General features: G+C 27.6%; 1 protein-coding gene across 1 annotated transcript; it reads left to right on the top strand.

Moving 5' to 3' along the window:
- Window positions 1-6,997: 6,997 nt before the first annotated feature.
- On the top strand, window positions 6,998-8,201 carry LOC114166441 (uncharacterized). The gene is made up of 3 exons (XM_028051176.2): window positions 6,998-7,188; window positions 7,276-7,337; window positions 7,920-8,201. The coding sequence occupies exons 1-3, from the start codon at window positions 7,131-7,133 to the stop codon at window positions 8,034-8,036; spliced, it is 237 nt and encodes a 78-aa protein (XP_027906977.1). The 5' UTR covers window positions 6,998-7,130; the 3' UTR covers window positions 8,037-8,201.
- The last annotated feature ends 6,834 nt before the right edge of the window (window positions 8,202-15,035 follow it).

Raw genomic sequence — 15,035 nt, 5'->3', positions numbered from 1 at the left:
ATGGCTAAAGCTTATCAAGTCAAATATTTCTTGCTGGCATATCAACCAATCCATGTGTGCATTTTACAAAAACTAAAGAAAAGAGAAAGGATAATGCTACTAATTGAGTTTAAGGGAGACAATTTTATTTGTAACATAGTTAATGGAAATAAATAATAATAATAATAATAATAATAATAATAATAATATGGTAATAAACATGGTCATCGTTTCTGCAACCACTAAAAATTGAAACAGTGCTAAGAGACATACAAAATAATATATTTAAAGTTTGTTGTCACTGCAACCATATAAAAACTTAACCATTAATGTTGTATTTGTTAATAATTTAATTTAAAGAGTTTTACATTTTTAGTTTACTATGAAAACTCAACGGTGTGTTTGATTTAAATTTGTGGATTCTTGAAGTATCATAAAAAGTAATGTTCTTTCATCATGTCTTCTTTCCATATTTACTGAGAAACAATAACTGAAACTGGTTGAAAAATGTTCCCATAAGACTTTTATATATGTAGCTGAAGGTATGTATTCTTTTCCACATTGTCAATGATGTTTAATTTAACAGTGTAGAAATTTTGCTTGTATCTGTCTTGCTTTTTGAAAAACACGAAATGATTATGTTTAAGTCTAACAACTCCAGCAAGATTTCTCATGCTCAAATCATTCTAATAGGTGGCTGATTATTACCATTAATATATATGTGTGTTATTTTATTTTTGGTTTAATTTTTTATGGTATAAAACTGTAGTAAACACATGACATTTCAAAGATCAATGTTGTTAATTAATGTTGTTGACCATGTCACCCTTATTACAGGTGGTAAAGGGTGGCATCATTCACATACACAAAGTGACAAGCTGAAACAAATGGTTTGATATCTACATCAAATACCAACAAAGCACTCAAGTTACAAGCAAAACTATAACACAGAAACCTTAACCTAAGGAATTTTACAATTTATAAAAATAAGTTATTGAAATTTTAAAATGTTTTATTTAGATTAAATCATTTAAGTTTATTAAATTCCATTTTTATTTAAATAATTATTAAAAATCATAAAACTATCATTAATATTGATAGGAAAAATAGTTATTATGAATTGACTAAAAATAACAATTACAAATTTCAATACAAAAATATAGTTCACACCTATAAAAAAAATCCCATCATTTAATTAATATATATATATATATATATATATATATATATATATATATATATATATATATATATATATATCAAGAAACGGCAACTGAGAACAAATATTTAGAAAATTATTGATCTACATTGAAATACCTAATTTCAATTATGTCAATTAGAAAATAATATATATAAATTTTGACTAAAAAGTTTGAACTTTATTGAACAAAACATTAATTTTCTTGACATTAATTAAAAAATATCCTACTCATCAATAACACTAAAATAGTTATTTCAATGATATCAAGAAAATTCTGAAATTAGTGAATAAATAGTCCTAACCTACGTTTTATTAATGGTAATTGAAAAGACCATCAATATTTACTTAAAATAATTTTACTTAAAGTCAATAAAGTCGCATTTAACATTAGTTGAAAAATAACTTAATTAATAATTAATAATTATATGTTATATTTAGGTTTATAATTTATTTTAATTTCTATATTTTTTTATTTAATTGAGTTTCAATATTTATTAAATAAAATTAATTTAACCTTTAGTTATTAAACCTAAAACATAACACTAGATAAAGTAAAAAATCTTAGTAATGACTATTAAACAATAACCCTAATCAATTTAAGTAGAAAGAAACTTCTATGATATTAGTATAAAAGAAATTGATGTTAAACTAAGGAATATCCTAACCAAAACCACATAATAATATCTAGTCGAGGTGTAACTGGAAAGAATATAAGAAAAAAAAAAACATGAAGATACAAATTTAGAAGTTATTATATTTTAGGAAAAATTTAAAATTTTCCATGTTAAGTAATTAAATTATTTGTATAATTTTTAAATTTTCAATTTCACTAAATTTTATATCCAAACAATATATTTTATTATAAATAGTCCAACCTTTTATAAATTATATTTTGAAAATGATTAATTATGTTTTTTATCCTTAAACTATTAATAGATCTTGGTTTTATTCTCTCTTTCAAAGTTTTGTCGAATTAAGTTATTATCCTTTCAAAATTCATGGAATTAGTATTCATTGGTTAACACTGTTAATGTTTTCTTTGACATGGTAAATGGTGATTTACTTTAGCATTTCGTTTGAGACACGTGGCAAAGTATTTAATTTAAAAAGTAAAATTATTTTTCCCCTCTATTTTTTTCTTTCTCAAGTTAGGGCTTCCCCAAAATCTCCACCACCACCACCAGAGGCTTCTTTTTCCTCAACGAGCTCGTGGTCTTTGTTCTCCACTATCATTAACTATCTTCTTCCCTTCCTTTCCTCCATGTCCTCCATTTCAATACACACAGGAAAACATTCATCCACCTCCAACTTCAAAAAACCCTTCTCCACTTAACTCACAAAGTATCTCATCTTCTTCTAACCCTTTCATCACATTTTCCATCTTCACAAATTATCAACCTTCATCGTCCATCTCCACAAATTCTCTTCTTGGATTAAATAAAATTTATTTTTAACATCTTCACACTTCTCATTCTTCTCTAATCCCATACAAACTCCACTTCAACTCAATCATCTTTCACCTACACCAGATGATCACAAACAAACATAAAGCATCTTCATTCGTTACAACACCCACATAGCCAACTTTTCCACATTGTGACAACTCACACAAATATATTCAAACTCTCTCATTACATTTGGTTCCTCCATTGCCTCCACCCTTCACCTTCAACCTTCATAACATATTCCTACATTTTTAAACGCCATTGCAACTTCATTCCAATCTTCCAACACCACTCGAGACTCACTTCCATTCTCTCTCCATTTTGGCCACCACCTGAAAAAAAAAATAAAAGCAACACGGTATCAATTTTCAGAACACGAATTTTCATTAATCCTCTTAATTCCTCCATACTCCTCTCATTCACAAAGACAAAGAAGACTAGAGAAGAGGAGAAATGAGAAGTGTCGTCGACGCTAGTAGTGCCTCTAGTCGTGAGCAACAACGAGCTTGGAAAGAGGTTGTTCGCCTTCACCAGCATGACTGGAGCACCGCGCCAGCGTCACCCACAATTCTTCCATCTTCCAAAACCTCGATCTCCATTTTCTCCTATTCTTTTTCTCTTCCAAGCCATAGATTAGGAACACCATAACCCTACCAATACCACCATCGCATTGACGTCGTGGTTGAAAATCACTTGGTTGAACCCTAAATCTGATATTGGTTTCTTTTTTTGTTGTAGAAGCACAGTTTGATGTTGGTGGTTAAGGAAGGAAGAAGAAGTTCTTGTTTGGCTTGTGTTGTTACGTGTAAGATGGAAGACAAAGCTACAATAAGGTGAGATTAGGTGGTTCTTTGAGAAGAGAATGAAACCAAAAATAAAAATATGAAGAGGATAGATATGGAAAAGAAATAATAGTGAAGGCACTATCACCAATGTTCACGGGTGTTATAGTTGAGATTATGATTGGTTTCTTTTCTTTTTTTTGAAAATTAATTTAAGGAGAGTAATAATGGAAGAAAACATGTGGTTAAGACATGAGAGTGATAATGAGTTTCCTTTGTGGTAGTGGTGGGTAACTGCTAGGTGGGTGGCTCAATTATGTGAATGGGGAAGGAAGAGAAGCCTCTTGTAGAAGAAGATGGAATAAGGGTTCACACGTGTCCAAAAATAAAGGGTGGTGTGACAATCCATTTGCCACATAGAGAAAAACACTAACGATGTTGGCCATTGAGGATGGTTTCCATGGATTTCAAAAGGATAAGGACCTAATTACTAGATCAAAATTTGAAGTAAGAACCAAAACCAAAATCACTTAATAATTTAGGGACCAAAAACATAGTTAACTCTTCTGAAAATTATATGTCTAAACACATTATAAATATATTAGTAAATACTCTGTATAGGCATAGAAACAAATAGGACAATTTATCCTTTTGATAAAAATTATCTTGGAGTTTTCTTAAGTATTTTTATAATGTCTTATATTGAAAACATAATATTAGGTGATATACCATCAAATGTGAAGCATTTCTCCCAAGAACTCAAACCATAATTCATTGCTTCATAAAAAGGTTAATTCCTTTCAAAACATAAAAACATGATTAGTTTATGAGAGTCTTTTATTACTACTAATAATAATATATTTAAAAAGTATATTAAAAAAATTTCTCACGCTTTGTGATGTAAGTTTCATTGTTGCAAATTTTGTACCGAGATTTTGAAAACAAAGTTATAAGGTGGTTTAGTGGTAAAGTTGGAAGGGAGGGTGGAAGAAGTTGTGGGTTCAACTCCCTCATTAACATTTGAGAGTTATAAAGTTGGTTTCAAGGGTTTGGAAGGGAGGGGGGGAGAGGTTGTTGGTTTAACTCATTTTTAAATCAATAGGAGTCATTATTGTAAATACTACACATCCACTCAATTAGAGTTGAAAACAAAGTAAGTTTATCTTTTATTCTTTCTCGAGTCATTTTCTTTCTTGTGTTGCTTGTAGCCTCATGGTTTTTGTATATGGCTTAAAAGATTTTTAGATGAATCTCGCTTATTTATGATCGTTAGGATATGATCAAATCTTTGATTTAAGTTTTCTTTGTGTAGATAACAATATATTGAAGTTAAAGTTGTTAGGAGTCGTGGTTGAGTTAATCCAGGTAAGCTAGTAATGTTTTTATGCATGATTATGCTTTGATGGTATGAATTGATATGTTGAGTATTGATGAAGTGATATGATTATTTGGTATGTGATGTTGGTTGATGTAGCTTTAAATGTGTAATATGCATGCGATTTGTGATTGTTGAACTATTTGGGATGTATCATTTTGGTCAATTTAGTCAATCAAAGACGTTTTGAACTTGTATGTATGTTATCTATGAACTAATAAAAGTGTAAGAGTGATTAGATGGACCAAATAAATGATTTGATACATATGTTGAGTTATTGATTTTATCCAAGCTCGTTGAATGAGCAAGCCGCTCATTGGAAAAATATGAAATTGATCAATCTAGTGAGCTCATATGGGCTCATTAACCGGGTGAGATAAGACTCATTGGGAGAGCCTAGCAAAACAACTTCCAATTGTCTTAGTTATGAGCGAGTGAACCTTGGAAGAAAATATTTTTGAAAAATCCAATGAGTCCAAGTGGCTTAATCGTGGACGAGTTTATATCTCATTGGTCGACCATACCTCTAGGGGTGTCTTGCTGAATAAGAAAAGGATTCATTAAGCGAGCTTAAGTTTAAGAGAAGAACAAACTTAGGAAATGAATCACTTGATGGTTGTGCAAGAATTAAAGTTTAAGAACATGAGATTTTAATGGTGGATTTTAAGAGTGAGGTTGAGTAGAGTTAGGACCGTATTATGTCATAAATGTGAGGTTGAGTAGAACCTAGCTGTTATTTACCAAAATCTATTGGTATTTGAATTGTTTTACCTTATGTGTGGGTAATATGTATGAATATGGTAATTTCTAAGGAGATATCTCATATTATATAATGTTAGCATATGTATTGACTAGGGATTTTGACACAAGGTCATCCCAATTCTACCAAACATTCAAACTCACATAAAGAATGATGTTTAGGTGGTGAGAGTTGAAATAATTCTTTAGTCTCGAGAGGCGATTTCAAAATGTATTGTATCTTGCAAATGATATGAGAATTTACATTGTCCAAAATGCAATGGCTTCATAAGAATCCGACTCAATTACGTTCGTCTTCCAAAATTAAGTCTAGAATTTGGTCATTAATTTTTTTTGTTCAATTTGGTCATAATATTCGTCAATTTTGTCTAATTTGACCCTTTTTGCTAACATCGTTAAAATACTTAACGGACTGTGAACAATAACTACCACATGTCATTTCATTTTTTTTTATTTTTTTTATTTTAATTTTTTTAATTTAAAAAAAATGTTCATATGTCAAACCAATATTATGCCACATGTCAGGATAATTATTTTTGTTCAATTTGGTTATAAGTTTTTTTTTTTAAATAGAGCAATTTTTCCTCTTTTCAAATTGGGACCAAATTTAATTTGTATATAGATGTTATATTGATATTTTTATTAAATTCATATTTTTATTAAATATTTTTTATTTAGGTTTAAAGTTGATTTAAAATTAGAAAAAAAAAATTAAAAAGTAGAGAATGAGCCCATTTATCTAAAAATTTAAGAGGTAAAAAATTACATAAAGTATTCAAAATCACTTTAACATTATAATACTTATTGATTAATACAATGTTTATGTGAATTTTTAATAATTTTAAATTAATAATATAAGTTAAAATACAAATTAATTTTTGATTCAAATTTTCTTACTTTTACATTTTGAAGTTAATTGCAAAGTTTTATTTAGTCACGCGCAACATTAAAAAGTTGATGACAAATCATAGTGCTGAAAACACAAATATTAAATTCCCATGTAAGTAAGAAATGGAAGGTTCATATTCATATTTCTTTATTTTCTTCTTCTACTACTACTATCGGTGTCAATAAAATTTTTTGAAATAATAATTTTGTAATCTATTATAAATAGAGAATTTATTTCTAAATGAAATGATACTAGATAAAAATACACTTTATTATATAATATTGAAATATTTTTCAAATAATTTCCGTAAGAAAACAAATATTAGGTCACATTTTTTACTGTCATTTTGTAATTCTTTTAGAAAGTAACTATTGTAAAATAATATGAGAATTTGATCTTAAAATGATTTTCTAATTGATAATATAGTCATAAAATAGTCATAATTTTTTTTAAATACTTTTTAATTTTTTTTACAAATATTGTTTCAATGATAATTTTAAAAAATCTTTGGATATATTTCTATTTTAAAAATGAAAACGGTTTTTTAGAAATAAGAAAAAAACACGCACAAAATATTAAATAACTGATGTACCAGAAGAAAATTAACTAAAACAAATTTCTAGGGTTAGGGTTTAAATGATCATAACCTAACTTTCTTTCTCCGTTCAGTGTTGGGAGTCGATTGAGAAGCAGAGGAACAATGTCGAAGAAGAACAACCTCGCCAAGAGAAAGAAGCAATACGAATTCGATCTCCAAAGTACTGTAATCTTCGATTTCTACCGTACTCAATCTCACTTTCAATATTCATCTTCTGATTTTCGTGTTTGTGTTGATTTTCATTCAGGGGAGAAGCAAGAGAAGCAAAAGAAAGAGAATAAGCTCCTTGCGAAGAAAAACAGTATGAAAGTCAGTGTTTGCTTCTCAGTTCCTTTTTTTTTTTTGCGCTGGGATTTTTATTTATTTTTTGGTTAAAAAAGTTGCAGATTTTTGGTTTTAGGTTTCTTGTTTTTCGTTTGGGTTTTAATTTTGTTATGTAAAAAGATTTTAGCTTTTTATGCGAAAAATCTGGTTGTGGAATGCTGAGATAGTGGATCAAATTTAAACTCTGTCATTCTTCTTAATTGATTGAATGCTGAAGTAACCAATGGTGGCTGCCCATTGGTTTTTGGATCTAGGGTTTAGTGCAGAAGGGGTTAGTTTCTAATGTGACGAACAGAGGTTTGAAGGTTTCTTAGTATTCAGGTTTACCTCCAAAGGTACCTTGTTGATTTGAAAAAAAGTTGAAACCTGTTGAGAGAGAAATAAAAAAGAGTTGAAAGCTGAAATAGGATAAACAGAATGTATGCTATATGATCTGAATATTGGATTCTAACTTTGGACTCGAAGGAAAACTGAAAGTGAGAAAGTTTGAATTGTGTACATTTTTATGTGTTTGTGTTTTGAAGATTAATGTCTTTTGTTTGGTTTTTGTTTTTGCTGGGTATTTAGGTTGATGGTAGCAACAAGAAAAAGGGTGGATTTCAGGTGGGGAAGAGAAAAGTGAAGGTCAAGTTGACTGCCCTTGCTAAAGCCAAGGCTGCCCAGGCAATGGAGCTTGACAACTGAGGTTTTACATTTGCCATTTTCCACAATGTATTGAAATTGGTGGATGACAGTGTTGTTTTAAGGTTTAATGATACTTTGTTCTGTTCTGTTCGTTTCAGCTATTCATATAACTATGGTAGTGTAAGGTGTATATTATGTTATAATATTATTGTCTCTCTTTTACAATTTTTTCGTCAATCAACTCCTTGCTTCTACTTCTACATCTCTTAATTGATGATACGATTTTATACTTGTGTCTTCTTTGTGCTGTGCTCGCTGCTTATACAGCATGTCTGTCTTTCAAGTAATTCTAAGAGATGAAGAGGGTTTAGCATTTTGTTTTCTTGAGGTATTATGCTTTCTATGAGCACCGGATTATGTCTATAATTAGAAGAACCAGTGAGGTGTAATATGTCACTTTTTGGTTTCAGTTATCTAAGTTTTATGGATGTAGATATCACCAGAAAGGTTTCTTGTCCACAAAATCTCCTTAGTTCAGCAGTTCTATTTGATTTTGAGGCAAAATGGTATACCTGGGGTTTAAGCTCTTTATTAAGATACCTGGAAAAGGGCAATGGATTCTCTCATGCAAAATTTGAACATAACTAGATCTTGTTTAAATCCTGTTTGTGTCTCTCTCTCCGCCATAAACATGATTTAAAATCATAAAAATTGTCATTAGAAAGTATAAGTGATTGACTAATGAGTTTCATTACTAAAGGCATTGTCCAAATTTAGCAAACCATTCAAAATCTGAACTCATGCCATGCCTATGGTAGCAAGGTGCAGATTCGAAGCCGCAAATTCTATTAAAATTAGCAAGGTGAGAATAAAAGGCAAATTTGCTAGGATTTTTAGTCTCCATAATCTCTATTAACATTATAATATTTGTATTTGAAATAGTTTGTAATATCTTAGTGGAGTGCTGGTCTTTATTCTTCACTCAGACAATTTGAATACCAAGTGAAAATGTATGGCTTCTTTATGCTACTTTCTCCATAGTGGAATGTTAATGAACTTCAAATATATATATATATATATATATATATATATATATATATATATATATATATGTGTGTGTGTGTGTGTGTGTACATATGTATAATAGTTAAAACTGTAAGTGTGTGGAAAATTTTATAAGGAAAAAGAAAAAAAAAATCAGTTTCTTTATTAATTAAAAATTAGTTTCTTTATTAATTTATCTATGAGTTATTTAATAAATTGATTTTGTCTTAATTTTAACTTACAGATTTTATTCTTCTTTTTCATAGATAAAGTATAAGACCCTCATATTTATTCCTTTTAAGCATAAGTTAAGAACAGTCACTTTTTCATTTGAAATCCATTTCATAAAACAAATTCAGACCAAGCGTGCTCAAGGAATTAATACTTTCAAGTGTCCTCCAGAAATAAATAGATTTAAAAGAAAAGAATTTTTTTTTGAAAGCAATAAACAAAAGCTTGTCTTAGTTCGGGGCTTGCAGTTTTGGGCCAGACTTGCATAAATGAGGCTCAGCCCAGAATCACAAGCATTAGTGACCCATTAACTCCTCGAGAAATAAAGACAATTAATATTTCCACCTATCAGTTCTATTTAAACACTATTTTTTTCACAATGAGTTAAAATTTCACCATAATTTAAAGGTATTTTCAGAAGTGTTAAAATTTTAGCACATTCTCACAAAAAAAATTCTGGAGACTCAAATTTAGAAGAAGAAAAAGAAAAACGAAACCCCAAGAGAACAATCTTTGTATTATTTTGAAGAATCGATTACAATGATGCAGAACCCAAACAATTGTGTGTGTTACAGATCTGCATTGATATTATTGGAGTGGAATGTGATTCAAAATTCAAATGTGAAGAGTGGGAAGTTGCATTAAAGAGATTGTGACGAGACATAGCAGACAACCTCATTTGTGAAAACCACATGGACATGACATGACACAATGTTATCCAGTTATTCCTCTTTCCTTGCCTCACATAATCAATGTCACAATGAAAGTACACACTGTATATTACCACACACTTTATATTAAACTTCTTTTACTTTTTCTCTAATCATACTTATAAGAATCCTCTTACACATCGTAGGTTAAAATATTCTCTTATTCCATGTTTTTGCTGAAAAATTTCAAATAGGTCATAAGATTTTTTTTAGTCTCAATTAGGTCCATATTTTTGAAAATGTGTAACAATTAGGTCCATTCCGTTAGTATAGAGTTAACGGTGTTAAAGATGTGACACGTGTCAGCTTCACATTTTTTTTGAATTTTTTAAAATTTTTTTAATTTTTTTTAAACTTTTTTTAAAATTTTTTAATTTTTTTTTTAAATTATTCATGCCACGTGTCACGTCAGTATTGTTCCACGTGTCAAGTCAGTAAGGTGACACGTGTCAAATCATTGTCTGAATCTCAATTTGGTCCATATATTTGTTATTTTTATTACATTTCAGTCCATTTTTTAAAATTTTTTTAAATATATTTATTTTAACTTTTTACAAAATTGTTTTAAAATTTTATATTTAAATTTATAAAATTGTTAATTTTAAACCAACTCTAAGATTTGTATATAAATTATTTAAAACAATTTTGTAACAAGTTAAAATAAATATTTTAAAATTTTAAAACAAAATATAAAATAAACTTAATATTATTAAAATGTTTAATAAAAATATCATTATAAAATTTATATAAAAGTTAAATTTGATCTCAATTTGGAGAGGATGAAATTGAAAATTAAAAAAAATGGACTGAAATATAATTAAAATAATAAATATATGGACCAAATTGAGATTCAAACAATGACTTGACACGTGTCACCTTACTGACTTGACACGTGGCACAATAGTGATGTGACACGTGGCATGAATAATTTTCAAAAAAAAGTTAAAAAAATTCAAAAATAAAATAAAAAAATTCAAAAAAATTCAAAAATTCAAAAAAATGAGAAGCTGACACGTGACACATCCTTAACACCATACTAACGGAATGGGCCTAATTGTTACACATTTTCAAAAATATAGATCTAATTGAGACTAAAAAAAATCTTAGGACCTATTTGAGATTTTTCAACAAAAACATGGACCAATAGAGTATTTTAACCTAGATCTTATTAGTTATCTCTAAGTTTAGATACACGTGTTTCTAATTGGTAATTCAAAAAGCTTTGTAAGAGTTTTATTTTTTATTTTTTTATGTGAATATGACTTGAGTTGAGTACCTAACATATGAATAATATAATAATGATCATTATTTGAAATTGTTTTTTTAGTTATTTTTTAGTTTTTTATATAATTTAAAATATTACAAGTTAATATAATACTACATGAAATTACAATATAAAAATTATAAAAAATAAATTGAAAAATTGAAAAATGAAAAAATATTAATTTTTTAAAAATAAATAGAAATCAAATTTGATCTATACTTGTTAGATTAATTGGTTTAAATAAAAATATTTTTTTCAATCAAAAGAACAAACAAATTTTAAAAAGGTAAATACAAGCAGTAAAAAGTTTAATATATATATATATATATATATATATATATATATTTTAAATTATAATTATAATTACATAAGAATATATTTTATTTAAAAAGTACGGTTTTTATTTGTATAATAAAACTTATGTAGATATATCATTTCGTCGTTTTATATTTATTAACTAACTTATCATCTAATTTTATAAAAGAAAAACATTACAAATATTTTTTTAAAAGATTAAATATTTTTCCATTCTATTTATTTTTCCTTCTCTTTTTTATTTTCTACATTTTTTTCCTATTATCTTATCTTTCTTAAAAGGGGTTAAAAGTAATATACTTGATAATAACTCAATGATATTACATTATTCAAATTTTTTTCATAATTTTTTGTAATTATGTCATAGCATGTAACTATTCTATAATCGCGTATGCCATGTAATTATGCAAAGACTTTAGTTTTATAATTCTCGTCATTGATTTTATTTTCAAAAAAAAATCTATTTATGAGTTTTAACGTTGTAATGAAAATAAATTATTTTGAAATTTATTTGACATAATTGATTCTTTTAACAAATAATTAATCACATAAAAAAATTATATTAGGATGTCGTAGTAAAAAAAAATGCTTTTACAGTATAATTTGTTTGTCTGAATTGTAAAATAAAATATTTGCCATGATGAAATTTAAATATACAAAATAAACATTAGTTAAAAATAAACATTTGACTTATAAGAATTGTTCAATTAAATATTATCATCTAATCATCATAATATTTTGAAATTTTATGATAATTAATTTAAAATCCAGATTAATTTTTTAATCAATTAACATTTAGACTAAAATGTATGAAAAGTAAAATCAACTTTTAATCATAGTTTCTAAAACTTAATATATATCATCAGAATTTTATTTTCTGTGTTAAGATTACAATCTAAATCACCATATATACATCTAAATAGTACTACTGCCAACCTTTTTTTTTTTCTTCTATCAATCACATGGTATCATACTTAAAAAAAATAATAATCAAATTCAATGATATTTCTTTATTTCATATAAAATAAATATTCAATGCAAAATTTGATCCCATGTTCTCATTCTTTTACATGCTATTCCATTTCACTACCGACAAACATTCAAACACTTTCCAAAATTTCATGAACAAACATTCAAAGACAACAAAGAGTTATAAAATACTACAAGTAGAGGGAACAATGTATTTATTTGCTACACTCTACAGTTATGAAGTTATCCTTTTAAATGACTCAAAATAATTTCTTTTAGTTTGGCAGTGAAATATACAAAAGAAAAACACACATTTTTAGGGAAAACAAATCTACAACATATTTAACACACATTTATTATAAAAAAGAGAGTCATAGTTATTAAAATTGGTTAAAGATATATTCAAAACTCAAAATGAATTGTTTCAAAATAATAATCTCTTTCACCTTTGGAATAGACTTATCCTTAACATTATGAAAGAGGTTTGTTTTGTGGACCAAAGGAAAAAGTTAGGAAACTGTCTCTTCCTGTTTTTGTTTTTTACCCTCAAAACCAAAGTGAATCATTATGAAACATTTTGAGTCTATTTTTCCTTCCCCTTTTTGCTGTTTTAATTATGTAAAGTGCAATTGTAATTATGTGCTCTCATAATTGGTCTCACACACTCTCTCTCTCTTTCCCTATACATAGGTGAATTTAATAATCAATTTAACCAAGAAAACATTAGGTTTCTTGATTTAGTTGCTCATAACTTTGTGCTAATTATTAATGTAATCATAGGATTATAGTTGGGTATTCATGAATGGAGTGGTAGGGTTGTCCCTTTAAAGCTTTTTTTTCTTTTTTGTTCTTAGAAGAAAAAAAATGAAGATGTGGATGGAGTTCCTATGGAAGAAAAATTAGGGTTTCATAGTCAAAGAAATACTCATATTTAATGAGAAAAACTTTTTCTATACCAAAAGACACCACTTATTCCCCCAACAGATAGAGGTTGAGGGTTGCTTCATCATCCAATAATCTTTGCTCTTTTAATTCTTATATCTCATCTTTTTTTTTTCATGTACTCTTCAACACTATATATTCAAAATGAATGTGAAAGGGAAAATATATTGATTTATATTTGAAAAATGATTTTTTGACTACTAATTTTTAACAACTTTATCTTTCAATTATAAGTGGCATTTTTTAAGTGGTTTTTTATTTTTCTATTTTCTCATTCTTAATATTCTAAAATCACTTAGAAGATGACACCTCATGTTGTAAGAGAAAGTTGTCAAAACTTAGTAATTAAAATATCATTGTTTTATTTGCTTAGAGTGTTATTGGAATGGTTATTTAGTTTATATGTTGGATTTCTTGATTATTACGGTTTGGGTGTGTTTAGTAATTAGCTATTCAATCCATCTTAGAGAAAAAGTGAGTCCTTGCCATAATGACATCTTTTCCTTATTGTGTTAACCTTTTTTTAATGTTCAAAAAGTTTAATATGGTGACAAGATCGAGTTTCTCAAGACTGTTTTGATTGTTCATACACATTCAATATCTTGTTATTTTTTGAATATTGTTAAATAAATCTGACTCTCTTCCGAGCCTTTTTTTTAATCTAAAAATAAAGTGAGGATATTTTTATAATGCTATTTTCTATATGCATATAAGAATAACTAACAAGATGTATGTACTTAAAAAAAAATTAGACTCCTTGTGACAAATTAGATTCCTAATTTTCGTTAGCGAGACATTCCCTTTGATGGAAGTAATTAATTGCGATATTTTATAATATTTAAATAATAAATTTAAATGAATAGGAAAATAGAGGGTAGATGTTAATCTTTTAATTTATTTTGAAATATTCAATTTTTATTTTTATTTATGATTAACTGTTGTTGAGAATTCAAGTGAGTCTAAATTTCATATTAAATAGAGATCATAAAGTTGAGTACTTCATAGATAGTAAATCTATAAATATGTTGTCTTAAAGTTTTAGGTTATAAGTTTGTGTCATTGAATACATATGAGAAAGTTGAGTACTTCTATGTATCAATGTGGAAGAGACTCAAAGACTCATTCTTGATGTTATGTTTTCACTTAAGGATCTTGGTCACCTACATTACTTCTTAGGTATAGAAGTTCAATGAAATGTATGCACTTGAAAAAAAATTAGATAGGTGGCATTATAAGGAAAATCAACATGGAAAATGTATCACTTGGCCCAACATTCATGGTATTAGAGAAACCATGTGTTAGAGCATATCATAACGAAATTTATTGTTTGTTGAGTCTATTATTCCACCTGTCATCGGGCCACTATCGTGTCACCGTTAATGTCTAGTTTTACGCTTGAGATGTATATGTCTCGACATGAGGGCTGTGTGTTGGAGTCCCACATTGACTGGAGATAAAGTCAATTTACAATATATAAGTAGATGCAAATATCACTTTATAAGCCGACTTTATAAGATTAAGTTAGACTTAAACTTCTTAATATTGTTTAAGCTATTGTACTCTTTAGTAGAAAGAATTGTACTA

Source organism: Vigna unguiculata, chromosome 10 (genome assembly GCF_037176805.1).
Source record: "Vigna unguiculata cultivar grain cowpea cultivar isolate G323 ecotype 2 chromosome 10, ASM3717680v1, whole genome shotgun sequence".
Taxonomy (NCBI): Eukaryota; Viridiplantae; Streptophyta; class Magnoliopsida; order Fabales; family Fabaceae; genus Vigna; species Vigna unguiculata.
Note: the sequence above shows the minus strand (reverse complement) of the source record. Positions and strands in the feature narration are given on the sequence as shown.

What these genes read in the sequence shown, in the direction of transcription:
- LOC114166441 (XM_028051176.2), top strand. Translation starts at nt 7,131, where the DNA reads ATGTCGAAGAAGAACAACCTCGCCAAGAGAAAGAAGCAATACGAATTC. An exon ending in ATACGAATTCGATCTCCAAA is followed by an intron (nt 7,189 to 7,275) that starts GTACTGTAATCT and finishes ATTTTCATTCAG; the next exon opens with GGGAGAAGCAAGAGAAGCAA. An exon ending in CGAAGAAAAACAGTATGAAA is followed by an intron (nt 7,338 to 7,919) that starts GTCAGTGTTTGC and finishes CTGGGTATTTAG; the next exon opens with GTTGATGGTAGCAACAAGAA.